Here is a 17,573-nt window from a genome sequence, read left to right on the forward strand (position 1 = left end):
TGTGGCAGACCAGCTTTTCCCCACAACTGAATGATATTTTGTACTAACAATGTCTTTACTTCAACAAATGTAGGAATTTTTTCAGTATTGTGATCAAGCATTATTTTATTTCTTAACCAAAAGAAAGCTCTTGCTACATCACCATTAGTAGGGGGGTATGTTAAAAGACGAATTTTGAGTACAAACTCTGAGTACCCCCCAAAATTATGCCACTGGGAGTAAAAAAACATGTTATGAAAAAAAAATTAGATTGCCCCTCCGGGAACTCCCCGCTACCGGGGGGTTTTATAAGCGATTGTCAAAATACATGGGATTTGATACCTAAAATTTGAACCGGTTGTCATACAAGGCTGGGACCAGTCTCAAAAGTTTCGTTTTGAAAAGTTAAGATAGGAATGTAACAGTTTTAGAAGTGTCAGGTGTATTGACAGGCCCATTTTGGCCCAAAACGGCCTATTTGGCCTATCGCGAATGTAGGAAATTCAAAATTTTACCTTATTAAGTTTGAAACCGGGGTAATTTTTTGTTTAAAACGTTAGGATTCGAATTAGTACTTTCAAATGAATCATATGCATGTCTAGTTGTAGAAAATTGATTGATTATATGACGTCATTACGTTTAAAATCAGAGACGTTTTGGGTAATGTCGTAAAAATTGTAATATAGGCATACAACCAGTCATTATAAAGCATTTTCAATTTTCTTGCCCATGTTTGCTCTTTTGAAATATAAATGTAGCCTACATGTCAGTTACCAATGCGACATATTATATATATAATATTCAGTATTATATACTGTATATATATTGATAAAATAATAAGAACAGGATGCTATGTAATATTAAATGATAGTTTGTTAGTTTGTGCATTTGCAGTTTGTGTATTATTTCGTTGTTTTGGATATGGACAGCTTTGTCTAACGCAAATAAGTAGTAATAATAGTTATGTTTCAAAGGTCCAATGTTATGGAAGTATTGTGTAGTTCCAAATATCAAATTAGTGTTTTTTTATCTTTTCATTAAGAGCTTCATTCAATAGTTGAACTGTTTCATTTGAAACACAGCATTTGATTCGGGCAGATCTGACATATGACACAGTAACAAGAAGTTCAGGATTTTCAGGGAAATCCATATTTCTCCATCTCTACTGTTGCCAACCTTCTTGAAGTATGTAAGTAGTACGGCATCATCATTCACAACTTCAACAATGTTAGCAAAGTACCAGTGTTATTAGCTTCCTTCAATCCAGATGGCAGCTATGAACTCACCAACTTGATAGGCTGGTGTTGCAGAATCAGATTCCTGGTCATTTGATGTGGAGCTTGAATTTGCCTCTGTAAGCAAATGCATAGCAGAAAGCACACTTTGGAGGTCTGACATTGTTATAGTTGCACATGAACGTGAATTATCTAACTAGCTGATAAGGTTGTTGGCATAGTCTTCAAATCTGGAATTTTTGTAGTCTCGTTTCAGTCGGAATATTGAAGCACTTGATTTTAGGGAGAGGCATGTCTTCTTTGCATGGCGAACTTCAGTGCAAAGTCTTTTGTTTTTTATGTGATCTGTTACAGCATCACTTCGAAGGTAAGCACTCACTTCCTCAGAAGTGGTAAAGGGCCCTGGTGGATTTTGCGCTTTCAGGAAATTTCTTTTTGTCAATCTTCTGAATATTTTCAAGTAAATCCGTGCTTTTATTGAGAACTACGCTTCTGGAGACTGTATCAAGATTTCTTTCACCATAAATATTTATCTTGTAGTTCGCTAATCTGACACTACGTTCTTCGCCCAGGTTGTGGACTGGCAGATTATCCAGTTTCTGTAGGACATCATCACTTGCCGATCCAATTTTCAACAGCGATCCTGTGTCCTCATTTGCAGCAGGACCAAAACCAAACAGAGACCCTTTTTGAGTTGCCAAGCCTTTTGCAAAAGATTGAAGGAATAGAGCAAGCAAGCTCTTAACTTGTTACAGTGTTCTTACAAGCAAACATCGACCGAGCTGAGAATTGTTGGTTTAGGCAATGTCGATTTGAACATATCAATTGACGAAAAAGAAGTAACACACTCTGATGTTTGCAGGAAATGATGTGCCTGAAGCATAGTCAAGTCGGGCATATATGACTCATGAAAAAATATTACAACCCTATCATAGCTTATTAATCAAAAATTTTAGGCCCATTGCCAACTCATTAAGGCCAATTATTGCCAAATTTTCGATTTTGTACCATCGCGGTAGGCTAAATGGGTCATTTTGGGCAAAACTGGGTTTGTACGGGCCAAACTATACACCTGACACTTCTGAAACTGTTACATTCCTATCTTACCTTTTCAAGACGAAACTTTTGAGACTAGTCCAAGCTTTCTAAGACCACCGGTTCAAAAGTTAGGTGTCAAATCCCATGCATTTTGGAAATCGCTCGTTAGACCCCCGGGTAGCGGGGAGTTCCCAGAGGGGCAACCCAAAAATTTTTTCATAATATATTTTTTTACACCCAGTGGCACAATTTTGGGGGGTACTGAGATTTTTTTAATTTTAACATACCCCCCTACCATTAGTAGGAAGTTGAAGCTGCGGTAACTCAGTTGGATAACCAATGCAATCCAAGATTTTAGTCAGATTTCTAGTGACGCGTGAAGATATCATTTCATATTCTAGGTTGCCAGATAAGTACACAACAACTTGATTTTATAAACTATTGTTTTTAGAGCCCATTTGCTGAAAAAAAAGTTAATACACATGAATAAATCCAAGAAATAGCAGGCATAAAAATCCTGCATTTTTTTGAATTTTTTAGATTTTATCCAATATTACCCATAGAGCGTGGAACCTCAAAATATAAATATTTTTAATTTATTTTTTGTGCTGACTAGTTTTTGTGCAAAAGCCCATCAAATAAATGATATATTGAACAATTTTGCCCTGGGTTGTACAAAAATGTAACACCCTAATCTGCAGACTTTACTAGGAATAGCACCCAAATGAACGGGCGCCACAGTGCTCCGCACCTAAATATCCAGACGCCACAGTGTGCGCAGTGCGCACCTATTTGACCAGTGCCTAAAAGACGTGGACCCCCAGTAACAGGGAGAAAGAAACCAGGCACCATGAAACAAACGCTTGTGGAAATCACCGAAAAAACGTTTCTATTGTAACTCATGAACAGCATTCTCTCTAAAAAAGCAGTGGGTTGGTTTTTCATACTTTTTGTGAGAGTCTATGAAACCGTCTTTCTTTGATTATAGACAACTGCCACTTGCGGTGCTAAACAGCATGGCAAGAATTGTTAATTAACAACATTTTTGCAGTAGGCTACTAAGCTAAATATTTTTCAACTGCCCGGAAGCATAATAATTCCTCTTTGTACGCGTTTTAATCAACCACTGGGACACTATCGCATTAGAATAACTTTAAGCGACCCCCACCTAGAACTACAATCTGATTGGTTAGTCGGTGTAATCGTATGCAAAGCGAAAATATGCTTCCCAGAAAGTATTTTTTGCATTCATGCTCTTTAACTCCTCAAGAAAAGTAAATTTGGTTATTTTTGTACGCTGAATACCTTCCGCGGGCCGCAAATAACAGCGTGATGGGCCGCATGCGGGCTGCCAGTTGGTGACCCCTGGCTTAGGCTAAGTAAACAAAATCAGTCAGGTTGTCAATGTTTTGTCTATTGTATAGCAGTCAGAGATTGAAAAAATGGCAAAATACTGAGATTGCCTGCAGGCTACATGTTGTCTGTGTTTTGGGTCGCGAGATGTTCACCAAACTGAGATTTGGGTCGCGCTCTAAAAAGTTTAGGAACCACTGCCTTAAACAATAAATACTATTAATACTACAAAAAGTGCTCAATGCCAAGCAAAAGGCCAAGCAGAGCGAATTAAATCAAATATAGTTGAGTCATTCCATTATAATACAACAAATTTTCAAAAAATATGCAACCATTGTATCCCACTTTTTGCTGCATTTTTGATATGTTACTGTCTTTTAAATTTGCAATCTAACAAAAAAAAAATATCAAAATCGGACAAGCGGTTACCGAGTTAGAGACTTTTGAATTTTTGGACTGTCACTAGGTGGCGCACTCTTCTGCGTAACCAATTTTAGAGGGTATACTCAAGCTAGAACGATGGTTGAAGTGTCTATTCCACCATTTTTGAGGATGCAGAATCCATAAATGGCATTGTTTTTAGTCTTAACCAATTATTTTAGGAGTTATAGGACTTTTTCAAGTTTTTGGGCAAACCCCCAAAAACCCCATGTGGGAAACAAGATACAAGAAAAAAAAACTTTTGTATGGTTGTTCCTGAACCATATTAACTATAGAGAAAGTAATATAAGATGACAGTTCTACCCTTTTTGCAATACAAGCTGCAGATATTGAACTTTGATTAGTAAAATTCAAATCAAATTCTGCTCTTTCTGTATACTGCTATTTCAATAAAACTTTGTTTCATCACAGATGGCATTGTTATAAATATCCTAAATATTGAGAACTATAATGCAGCAAAAAAACATTTTAAAGTTTTGTTTAAGTCAACTCTGTACCGCATCATAAAAACTTGTTAAGTGCAGTACGGTATGCTTACAGAGTGATGACTTGTGCCATTTACAGGGTGCGGACAAAGTCCTTGGACTGCTTTAAAGTGTAATATTTCTGTAAATAGTGAATAAAATCGCAAAATATTTTAACGGTGTATTGCCAAGACGGTAACTCACAATCGTACAAAGTTTTATATATTATATATATACATATTCAATCTGTCCCCCTCTGGCCTGATCAACACGCTCAAGTGTACTTCTGAAACTCCCTACCGCTTTACGTAGGGTTTCTTGAAGTATTTTGCCCCATGCTTTGTTGAGGGAGCACTTCAACGTCTCAACTGAGTCATGGGATGAAGCACTGGCATCTGCCTCCAAAATGGACCAAACACAAAAGTCCATTGGATTCAGGTCGGTGATGAGGGCAGCCGAACTTCCTTGCTCCAGAAATGAGGAAAATGGTTCTGGCACTTTTCCTGGGTTTTCTTGGACGTGTGGGATGGCGCACCGTCTTGTCGGAATGTGTATGGCTTCCTTTTGAAGTGTTTCTTAGCCTCTGCAAGGGCAGGAGTCAAACTTGTTTCAATGTACGAATTGGTGTTAACTTTAGTGCCTTGTGGAACAAACATGAGGGGAGACCTCCAGGTTTTGAAGACAGCGGCCTACACCATGATAGAAGACAGTTTCTGGTGCATGAAAACTTTTTTCATGCATCAGGAATGTCGGCAGAAGACTTAGCAAAGATACGATCATTTTGTCGGTTACACACTGCTTCAACATTGAACAACTTTTTATCTGAGAAAATGATTTTTCCTCTGTCCATGACTTCATTCCTGACCTCATTTTGTTCAGATGAATTTTAGCTTGATCGAGTCTCTTTTCTTTTGTGAGGTCTGTTTTGGATATCATTGTAATAAGACTATAATTATAGTGCTAGTCATTGTGAGGATGGTTTGGTATAGCCTTTCGAAATCAAGATGAATGATTCTTTTTCTTTCAGCAACAGTTGAATACTGTAGTTTCTGAACACAGCATAGTCATGGTCATCATAAATCTATAATTAACAAATATAGGTGAAGAATTTATTATTTCGGCTAACAACTGGCATCATTTATTCTGAAAATATTTTCTTTGAAATTGTGCCATTTGTGTCTGTTTATTATGATTTTAGAAAGCTATGCTTTTCAATGTTCTTAAAACGTGCTCGATAAAATGTGAATTAAAGTGCAGTAATGCAGTTTATTTAAGCACCTCACAGATATGGTTAAAAGCCCGGGTCTGCTACTATTCGGTGAGTCCGATTCGGTGAGTCTGATTCGGTGAGTTTCTAACCTCCAACCCCTAACCTTAAAACGGCAATGATAATTAGGCTACGGTACCCGATAATTAAAGAAAAAAATTGAAAAAATCCCCCGTTAAGGGATCGGACTCACCGAATCGGACTCACCGAATCAGACTCACCGAATCGGACTCACCGAAACGGGCCATTCCGTAAAAGCCCAACAGATGCCTCTCATACAAATATTACGGGAGTAATGCCGGTAGCTCATGAAACCGTATCGTTTTTATGGCATCTCCAGTTACCAATACCAATGTTTTGATAGTAACAAATAATTAAATGAACCTGAGTAACCAATTCAAATTTTGAATCTATATGGGGTAAAATAGTCTGTGAGGTTTCTAGTAATATCGATGATATATATACCAGTACCGGTACTAAAATAATTTGTCGTTTCATGTTGATTGCAATCACTGATTACTGTTCTACCCAATGATAGTAAATGTTGAAATCTCATACCGGCAGCTCATGATCCTTTCCTCCAAAAGGGCAAAAGCACTTCACCTTTAATAGCTGATATTGTCATAATTTGTGTGAACTGGTAAATTGATTTCTTCTGGTATGGTAGGGATAATCATTTTGCACTCCAGAGTCTTGGATCATAGATCATACCGGTAACAGTAAAATTGGCTCACTTTTTATATTTATTGGAGACATTTGTAATGAAAGTAAATTGCAAAATAGTCTTAGAAGAGTATCATATCCATGCATAAAAAAGTTTTTAAATAAGTGCCAGTGTGCCTAATTGTTATTTACTGGTCTACTTACTACCTGGAGTCAAAGATGATTAACCAAATGCAAATTACAAAGCATCTTAATTGATTGTGAGATATGAGCAATTTAGCAATGGTGCTTTAATGTCATAATATAAACATGTTACATTCAGTGTTGTTGCAAAGGTGTATAATATTAGTTTGTTGTGTTGCCAGCCATTTTCTATTCTCATATAGTTTCAACTTAAGGTTAGAAAGGCCTTGCGCATAGGCTAAATTTGTTATGCTTTGATATTTTTCAGAACTTATTGTAAGTGTTCAAGTATGCTGAGAAGTGTAAAAAGCTTAACACATCAGTGAAATATTTGACCGATGATGAGTGAAAGTGGTTCTCTTGAATTTTGAACTAATATTGAGAAAATTGGTAGCCAAGCAATACCTTTCGGTTGGAGATAAAGGAAACCTATGGAGCAACTTTTTTTCGAGAACAACTTTGCAATGCAATAAAAAGAAAAGGATAGAACTGTCATCTTATATTACTTTATCAATAGTTAATATGGTTCATGAACAACCATACAAAAGTTGTTTTTTTTTTGTATCTCGTTTCCCACATTGCGTTTTCGGGGTTTGCCCAAAAACTTGAAAAAGTCCAATAACTCCTAAAATAATTGATTTAGACCAAAAACAATGCCATTTTTGGATTCTGCATCCTCAAAAATGGTGGAATAGACACTTCAACCATCGTTCTAGCTTGAGCATAGCCTCTAAAATCAAAAATTGGTTACACAGAAGAGTGCGCCACCTAGTGACAGTCCAAAAATTCAAAAGTCTCTAACTCGGTAACCGCTTGTCCGATTTTGAAATTTTTTTTTTTGATGGACTTCAATTTTTGAGGGCTACAAAATATGTTTGAACCATCTTATTCTGAAACCTAGTGGTTGCATTGATTTGTTGTATTATAATGGAATGGCTCAGTTATATAATTATAGAACCAAAATTCTATTTGAATAAGGACCTTCTGATGATCCATTGATCCTCCTTTTAGGTGAAACAGGCTGTCAAGGGTTTAGAGACTAATAACTATATTTGATTTAATGATGTGCCTTATTCGTTGATTATTACATGCCAGTTTTGTAAAACACCAAGGTGCACAATGGCGCCACCAGTGGCAAAAATGCAAATTTTCAATACGCAATTACTCGGAAACCAAACAAGGTAAAGGAAAATTTAAAATGCATTCTTAATCCTTTCTTTGTATCTTCAAAATAACCCAAAAAAATCTGAAAGGTGAGTGCATTCACCATATTTGTGAATTTTTTATGAAAAGAATCAAAGTAGAAATTATTCGACTATTACAGGAAACATCAAGCCATGCTGATACCGACAAGAGTGATGCCAATACTTTTTGAATAGTTGAGGATTCGAATCTATTTTATGGTTTAGAATATTTTTGTAAAAGAACATAATTCAAACGCTAAATAAAATCAAAAGAAGCACAAGTTATGCCCTTTAAAACATGAAATAATGCTGTGCTGGGTTTATAGCTTTCCAAACCTTTTCCTGTTAAACGTTGTTTCAATTTAACAGTGGTTAACTCTGCAGTGGAATCTAACCATGTGGAGATTGACGCAATGCAGTTGCTATTCCGGTAAACCCTGTGATTACAGCGTGATATTTTCTGACTCGATTTTATTTTGCTCTCATTGATCTAATAAAGTTGTTCAAACAAAGTGAAGCCTACCAACAGACAACAGTTTTCATATTGTGTGTTGGCTAATCGTTAATGTTACTCTCTATTCTCTCAAAAATTCTGTTTTAACGTTTTTAAAAGTAAAGGTAGTTTTCATCTGAAGCTTTTTAAACAAATATTTCTAAATAAAACTTTGTACTTCTTCTTTCCGTATAGTTTACTGTGAAGAATCGCCGCCAATCTGTTACTTTTTTTTTTTAGCATCTTGGAAAGTACAGAGTGATGTTAAGTGAAGCACCGAAGTCATTGATTTACACAACATTTCTTTTGCTGAGACTAGAAATGTCATGCATAAATGCATAGGTAAACATAGGAGATGCATAGGAGTTCAAAAATCAATTTTAATTCGCTTTTTAGCTTTTGCAAAAAATTACAATCTAATTTGAGAAAAAACAATTCAATTTTGATAAAAAATATTTCAATTCAGATGTAAAAAACGATTGATTTACTGTCTGAGTGGTTTTATTTATTGTCGCTTCACAGCAGCTAAGGTCTTTTAGCGACAAGGCTCATTTTAAATTTTATATCAGGTTTACGATGTCATCACATTATTACCCCACTTATCCTTACTGCATTATGCAAGAAAGAACACAATCGGTACCGTTGTTAATGTGTTTGGTTTGACCCAACCTGGAATCGATCTCAGTTCTATCAGCACCAGACCCGAAACCACTCGACCACTGAGCTGGTTCAGTCCATCAGTGATAAATAACATAAATGTGACGTAAAAAAATGGGATGCATAGGCTATCAGTGTAAACGAATGATATCATTTGTTTTTTAGGTAATTTTTATGTCACAATAAAGTGCTCAGTGTCAGTTTAAGACAAAATTAGCAAGAGAAGTAGCGATAGCGTGCGCTACTTTAGCCCGAGTAGCCATAGTGTGCTACTTTATCGATTGGTAGCGGTAGCGCGCTACTTTAGTCTGAGTACAGGATTGCGGATAGCGCACTGGTTTTAACGGAATGGCCCGTTTTGGCTAGTCCGATTCGGCTATTACCCTATTCGGCCACAGCCCGATTCGGCTAGTCCGATTGGGCTAGTTCCCTATTTGGCTACAGTCTTTATCAGTTAGTTCCCTATTCGGCAATTTCTTCAAAATCCAACGATAACACTGGTCTACAAAAAAAGAATTTTTTTTTGCTCCATGAACTTTGAAGACTGATTTAGAGTAATTTTGGGGTGCTGAATCCGAATCTGACCTCAGATTTATCCTATCACGTCAGGTTTGTGAAATATGATAACAACAAATTGCTACTTTTGTCAAAAGTGGAAGATTTGGCGTTGCGTTTACCACCAACATATGCAGTGCTGTAACGAAAGGTTAGTGTTAGACAGGCTAAAACAGCCTAAATATGGTTACTGAACAAGCTTTGCCATAGGCCTGCTTAAATCTTTGTGGTTTCATGCAAAACATTGACGGGGGGAGGGGGTCAGTTACACTTATAGCCTCCCTTTTAGCTTGTTATTACTGCCTTGTTAATAATGTTGCTTAGAAAACAAATTGGTATCAAAATTATAATTGGTAGGTGTATTTCAGCTACTTATGCACCACATGGCCTGGATTTCTGGATCTTGCACAATGTGTATGTGCAATAAACGCAACGTCAAATCTTCCACTTTTGACAAAAGTAACAATATGCTGTTATCATATCTCACAAACCTGACGTGATAGCATGAATCTGAGGTCATATTCGGATTCAGCACCCCACAATTACTCTAAATCAGTTTTCAAAGTTCACAGAGCAAAAATCGTGTAGACCAGTGTAATCCTTCTGTAATCCAACAAAATCCTTCTGTAAATCCAACGACGCCTTCTGTTTATTTAAAGAATTTTGTATTTTATTCCACAATAGGCTATTCGTTTCTTTTGCATTCTTGCATTTTATCCAGTGTTTACTTTTGAGTGCCTTCCCAGACGGAAAAATCCGTCATTTTTGTTGTCTGGGTTCGTTCAAAATATGTGTTTTACATCAAAACAACATTTTTCATGATTAACAATACAGGTTAATGAGATAAACAGAAATGTTTTGTTAGTTGTTCGAGTGTGTTATTGTTCAAAATCATAGGCGCCTAGCAATTTTTTTGGCCGTGAGGGCGAAAGTGTGTTTCATCAGCAGCAACGCAAATTCAGCAAATGTCACGCAGATGGATGACGTAATTAAGCCGTCACACTAGGATTGCTTTTATTGCCACACTCGGAGTTATCGCTACGTTTGACCTACCGTTAATTATTATAAACAAAACTCGACCACTTCGGTTAAGCAAACACATGACATGCGTCTGCGTTAGGTAGCGGTTGATGGACTGCGACTCTTTAAGCTAAGCACAACATAAAGTTTAGCAACGAACTAGATTTATTAGCATGAAACAAGAGACGAAAAGGTTTACTAAAAGGTACACTGTAAATGTAATGACAATGTTTTGAAAATGGAATGCAAATACTAACTTGATCATACGCTTGAAAATATACCTGTGAAAGTAAAATCATCCATGTTTACATCAATTCAGCAGCACGTCACCTTGAATAAATTTAAAAGTTGCTGACATCCATAAGCAGCCCTTGAAAAATAGTTACGGAGAGACGTTTGATTAAGTTTTCGACTTGACATTGCTCCCTTTTCACTACAATATTGCAACTTATGACTGACCGCTATAAAACGCCTGTTTTCGCGTTGCAGATGAAACAAAAGATGCGCATATTCCGCCTTTGATCGGGTTTCTATGGCAACGGTCGTGTGTGCGCCATTCAGTATGCGGCGTGTGCGCAGTGCGGTTTGTACCAGCCCTTGTTGCGTTGGTTAGTGGTTACCTCAGGCCGAGACTTCAAGTTCATTTTCACAGCGAGCGATTCACTGGGCACCGCGCAATTCACTGCAGTGCAGAGGTTTTGACTTTCGAAAGCGACATTTGCAAGCTCATAAAGCTAAACGCACGCTCCGTCTACGTAGCAAATTATGTTGTTTTTTTTTTTGGTGCATTCAACATCTGATGACATTGAATCGACACAAAATGGTAGATTTTTGCTATGTCGCAGGCAGCAAAATCAATCATATTTACATTGATTCAACGTCTGCAGACGTTAAATCAATGTAAAAATGACAGATTTTGTTGTTTGGTGTGGGATTGTAGCATCGCTACTCGTTCTAGTGATTACTTATTGCGAAGCTGTTGCGGTTTGCATTCAAAAAATGTTTTCCTGCTGTCGATCGCTAGTTCATCTATTGTTTTATGTATCAATACAGCATAAAAAGTTGCCCCCACGCAGAAATATGCGTGGGGGCCAGGCCCCCACGGCTTAAACGCCTATGTTCAAAATACATGTAAAAACTTACATACGGGTTATTAATTACGGAGATAGCATAAATTTGATGCTCTAAAACAAACTCATATATTATCATATATAGTCAAAGTGGCAAATGCCCGGACGGACAGTTTTTACGATAATGCACGGTCCATCAATTTAGAGAATTAACCGGCAATTCAATTCGATAATATCAAACCTCCATCTTTACACTCTGACTACAAAAAAAATTGGGCCTATATCACGTGAAAGTTATGAGTAATTAAGCATTAATTTCAACGACCTAATTTTTGGGAAAATCAACTTTACGACCGGTTTTGCAAACTTTGATCTTCCGCTTTGCAAGGCAACTTGATAGTTACTTTGAACTTTAGTCCAATGTAGAGTGGTTTCACTTTAACCTGAATAAAAAAATGTCTACTTCTGGCCTTCTTTCCCAATTAAAATCATTAATCAGCGCATTCGAAAAGGTTTTCGAGAATTTCGTTATTGCTTTGTGACAAGCATTTCTATGGTAAACAATTTTACCTCGCTTCCCACTTTTTTCTCAGCTATTCTCTTTTAAATACCGGCGCGCGTAGTCTTGCTCCTCCGTCAAGGGGTGGTAATTACATGCAATTCATTATGACGCAACCGAAAGCTTTAATTTATCACATGTCTCATTCAGACAGTAAAATCCGCCATTTTTACATTGATTTAACGTCTACAGACGTTGAATCAATGTAAAAATGACTGATTTTGCCGTCTGGAAAGGCACTCAAAGGTAAACACTGGATAAAATGCAAGAATGCAAAAGAAACGAATAGCCTATTGTGGAATAAAATACAAAATTCTCTAAATAAACAGAAGGCCTGGCTTGGATTTACAGAAGGATTTTGTCGGATTACAGAAGGATTATCGTTGGATTTTCAAAAAATTGCCGAATAGGGAACTAACTGATAAAGACTGTAGCCAAATAGGGAACTAGCCCAATCGGACTAGCCAAATCGGGCTGTAGCCCAATAGGATAATAGCCGAATCGGATTAGCCCAATCGGACTAGCTGAATAGTAGCAGACCCGGTTTTAAAGTAGCGGATGCCCATCTCTGGAATCTGCAAGCAAGCAACCGTGGTGATTGTCCAAGCCCTACAACACTTGATCTATTAATGATCCATTAGTGTAAATACCTGGATGAACCATCAATGGAGCTTGAGGTAGAAGAAGAACAAGACTCCAGTCCAAAACTTAATCTCTGACCCCCTGCCCAACCGGAATTCTACCAAGAAAGGCCTGGCTGCCTCTTAACTGCTTGCACACTGGCATTGGACTATTTTGCTAGCTCAAAAGTTGTAAAAACACAGAGCCACTCAACTATTGTAATGACGAAGAAGAATACGTGAGAATGTTTACTTTATGGTTGGTGATTGATTAACTTGAACTTACTATTGTAATTTTTCTAGCCAAAACCAGCTCCACTAAGTGAAGATATGATTGCCAAAGCCGATGGTTATAAGCAGCAGGGAAACCTACACATGAAGAATGAAAATTTCAATGAAGCGGTCATCTGTTACAGCAAAGCTATTGATATTGATCCATCAAATGCTGTTTTCTATTGTAACAGGTAATTTATTCATTCACTAGCCTACTATCATTCTACTGTCAGTTATTGCAAGTAACTTTCAATGACAAAATACTCATATTTGCCCAATACACATAAATGCCCTCTTTTTATACGGTACATATTGCTTGTGAACACTTGTTAAACTGCTGAAACTGTTGATCTATGAATTGTTAGTATTTAATTGAAGCTTGCAGTTGGGACAATCCAAAGGAAGTCACATTTCAACATGCTCTTGTGGAATTTCTGTTTATTGTGTTGAAATGAACAACTTGAAAATTTATGTTGTATTCTTTATAGAAGTTACACCAGCTTGGTTTATTCCTAATGATTTCTGATCATGTGCTTTCCAGTGTCTTCTTGTTTGATTTTCTTATGATTTGTTACAGGGCGGCAGCCCAGACAGGGCTACAAAGGTACGACTTATCTATCACTGACTGTAAAAAATCATTGGAGATGGATCCAAAATACAGCAAAGCTCACAGTCGTATGGGGTAGCTATATTTTGCATGTTTTATAAGTGTAGTTGTAAAGCCATTGAAGGTCATGTTAGTAAAATATAGTTAAACTGGTCTATTTCATATGGTGCAGTAAAACATTTCTCTACAATCAATCCCTCGAAGAAATCCAGCATGCTCCAAATCTAAAGCCAGATAAAGCACCAGGCCCAGACCATATATGCCCAGAGTTCATCCTTCACGCCGGCAAAGCACTGAAATCTTGGCTGCACGCTTTTCTCTCCTCCTGCCTGCACCACCTAAAATACCCAAAACCTGGAGATGAGCTGGACGTCATAGCCATACCAAAGCCCAACAAGCCCCTTGATGACGCTAGGAGCTACCATCCTATCTCACTTCTATGCATCCCCTACAAAATCCTTGAACAGCTCATCCACACACGAGTCAATCCAATCATCGACCCACTCTTACCACCAGAACAAGCAGGTTTTGGTCGTGGCTGATCAACTGTAGAACAGGTCACTCGCATAAACCAAGACATAGAGGATTGTTTCGAGGAAAAGAAAAAGGCGGGTGTCGTATTCATTGATCTCACTGCAAGCATATGACACAGTGTGGCACTGCGGCCTCTCCTGCAAACTTCGTCAGCTTCTTCCCGACCGGCACATGGTCATAATGATGACGGAGCTTGTCTACAACCGTAGTTTCACCCCAACCACCGGATGCCGATGAAGAAGCAGACCAAGGCGCCTCAAGAATGGTGTTCCTCAGGGATCCATCCTGGATCCATCCTGGCTCCACTCCTTTTCAATGTTTACATCCATGACCTTCCACCAACAACATCTAATCTGTATGCCTATGCCGACGACCTGGCTATGGTGTATAACGCTTCGGAATGGTCTCCACTGAAAAGGACCCTAACTCAAGATATGGCTAAGATGTCGGACTACTTCCACAAGTGGAGACTCAAGCTCAGTAAATCTAAAACGGCGTCGACCACTTTCCATCTAAACAACAAGGAAGCAAAGTGTGAGCTGAACATCAATATCAATGCCTAACATCAATTATGGAAACATCCTGCCATTTAACCCCACATCAGTCTACCTCAGTGTTAGTTTGGACAGTACTCTCACGTACCGACACCACTTGGAATCATTCCCCAAGAAAGTAACGTCATGTGTTGCTCGTATTTGTCGATTGGCAGGGACGAGCTGGGGTGCGACAGCAACAACTCTGCGCACCACAACCCTGGCTTCTGTCCATTCCACCGCAGAGTACTGCACCCCTGTATGGTGTCGTAGTGCTCATACTCACCTGCTTGACAAACCCATCAACAACACCTTGCGTATTGTATCGTGATGTCTGAAACCTACACCTACTGAATTTTTACCAGTTCTTTCAGGCATCGCACTTGCCGAGCTTCGTCGCATAGCTGCCACACTCTCCCTGAGATCGCCGGTCACAGGACCCACACCACACACTCCACAGCTACCAGACATCACCAGACCGGCAATAAAGAAATGCAACAAATCAAGAAGCCCCTTTGTTGTTCAAGCACAATCCTTGCTGGAGCACAACACCAGTGCCTCGTCCTGGATCACCAATATCTGGCAAGAGGAGTGGACACACAACACCTCTAGACTCCACACCTTTGTGTTTGTCCCCAATGCTAGACCCATGCCGCCAGGAAAGCACAGCCGACCTGCCTGGGTAGGCGGCTGAACTGCCTCCGCAAGGGTGTTGGACGCTTTGCATCCTTGATGCACAAATGGGGCCTATCAACATCTGCGGCATGCAGCTGTGGTGCAGAGGAACATACAGCAGACCACATCCTCTACCACTACTCGATGTTTACTCCACTAAGGGCAGTTGGTCTGTCAACGCTGGAGGACTGTACAATCAAGTGACTGCTCAAAGAATGCCCGGACATTTGAAGCCAATGAAACGTAGTCTAAAAAACCAACCTCTCATACGAAAGAAAAAGAAGTAAAGTTTTTGTCTTATTTTTTTGTTTAAACCTCTGAGTTGAAGTGTTTCAGCATTTTCTCATCCCAGATTGTTGATGCAATGTGCAAATAGAGAGCTGTAAACTTGTGCGAAGGATCTGAGTTTTCTGAACTTTTCTATCATGGTTTATTTTAAGAGTTTTTACAAGCAAAACGATGGTTCAGTTCTCTGGGTTTTTATTTTAGGTGTGATATAATATGTGACATAATATATATATAATAATATAATAAAACAATGAAAACTATTAATACTACAAAAAGTGCTCAATGCCAAGCAAAAAGGCAAAGCAGAGCGAATTAAATCAAATGTAGTTATTACTATCTGAAGCCTTTACAAATTGTTTCACCTAACGGATCATCAGAAGGTCTTATTCAAATAGAATCATTCTATTTGAATAAGACCTTCTGATGATCCGTTAGGTGAAACAATTTGTAAAGGCTTCAGATAGTAATAACTACATTTGATTTAATAATATAATATATATAATATCTTGGACTGAAAAGAAGAGTAATGACGAAGTTATGAAATTGGCAAATGCAGAAAGGAGATTAATAACAACAGTTAGAAGGCGTCAGATGCAATTTGTAGGTCATATTCACAGACATGGAGATTTGGAAAAATTAGCTCTATTGGGGATGATACAGGGAAAAAGAAGCAGAGGTCGACAAAGATTAACTTATTTAAACAGCTTGAATCAATGGGCCACAAACACAACAGTTAAAACGAACGATTTTATACGAATGACAAATGACAGAGAAGTTTGGAAGACCATGATCGCCAACGTCTGTATCAGATCAGACACATAATCATCATCATAATATGTGAGTCGAACGACATGTCGTTCAGGTCATAAAATAGTCACTACTATGTTCCATGACTGGTTATCACTTATTACAATAGCCTACAGTAGTTGTTAATTGTTGTAAATTAAGAAATCGTGTATTGTTGGTATTAAGGAAAACCCAATGCTTTTCACCGTGTTTACTTTGATGTCATCTCAAAGCATATGAAATGGAAAAGACCTCAAAGTTCAGTTTCAAAAGCACCTTTTCAAATTTTAATGATTTGCAAAATTGCCTAGGCTGTATCAAAATTAAACGTCACCTGCAACAACCAGTATTTGATTCTACTTCTTATGCCGAGTTCTCAAGGTTTCGATGATCAAAATGCAAGTGCGAGTTTCATACAAAGAATGCAAACCCAATCCTGCTATCCAACTGTTTAGGAATTTTTCATAGGATTAATTTGAATCTGATTGCATTTGAACTAAATTGTTCATTCTGACAACAGGTTAACTTATTCCAAAATGGAATTATTTGATGAAGCAATCGCTTGTTATAAGAAGGCCTTGGAGATGGATCCTAATAATGACGGATACAAAAAAAATTTGCAAATTGCCGAAGAGAAACAGAAACTACAATCTGCGGTGAGTTGATGTCGCAGTGATTGATGTTTGAAACGGGTTCTGGTTTTGGTTCACATCTGTGTTATATCTCAAAAGAAGTATTCTTGATCACCTTTTCTGATGTTGTCGTCTATTAAATGGCAGGGCGCGTGTCCTTAAGGTATTCTTTATTAATACAGATCAGACTCTTGGTGTCCCATTACTGCCAATAACATCGCATCAGAACTAGTGAAAAATGGGACCTATAAATCAGGCGACGCCAAGTTCTCGAAACTTGGAATTTTTCAGAGGTCAGACGTTTCCCTCTTGCAAGTTTCGAGAACCAGACGAGGAAAACATTTCTGGTGAATTCACATCAGATGAGTTCACCGCTGCCCTCTAATAAACTAAGACCCGTAATGCCCCTCGTACCGATAACATCTGCGCCAAACTTGTACTCCATGAAGTCTTGGCTGCACAAA

At 38.1% G+C, this 17,573-nt stretch overlaps 1 protein-coding gene across 1 annotated transcript in view; it reads left to right on the top strand.

The window, feature by feature from the left end:
* The window catches only part of LOC145782489 (small glutamine-rich tetratricopeptide repeat-containing protein beta-like), a 32,604-nt gene that overhangs the window by 7,315 nt on the left and 7,716 nt on the right, over window positions 1–17,573 (top strand). The window contains exons 2-4 of the mRNA XM_082594287.1: window positions 13,085–13,245; window positions 13,632–13,736; window positions 16,998–17,133. Coding sequence (XP_082450413.1) covers window positions 13,085–13,245; window positions 13,632–13,736; window positions 16,998–17,133 — 402 coding nt within the window. The remainder of the gene's footprint in view (window positions 1–13,084; window positions 13,246–13,631; window positions 13,737–16,997; window positions 17,134–17,573) is intronic.

The sequence above is a fragment of the Aplidium turbinatum genome, chromosome 13, assembly GCF_918807975.1.
Source record: "Aplidium turbinatum chromosome 13, kaAplTurb1.1, whole genome shotgun sequence".
NCBI classification, from domain to species: Eukaryota; Metazoa; Chordata; class Ascidiacea; order Aplousobranchia; family Polyclinidae; genus Aplidium; species Aplidium turbinatum.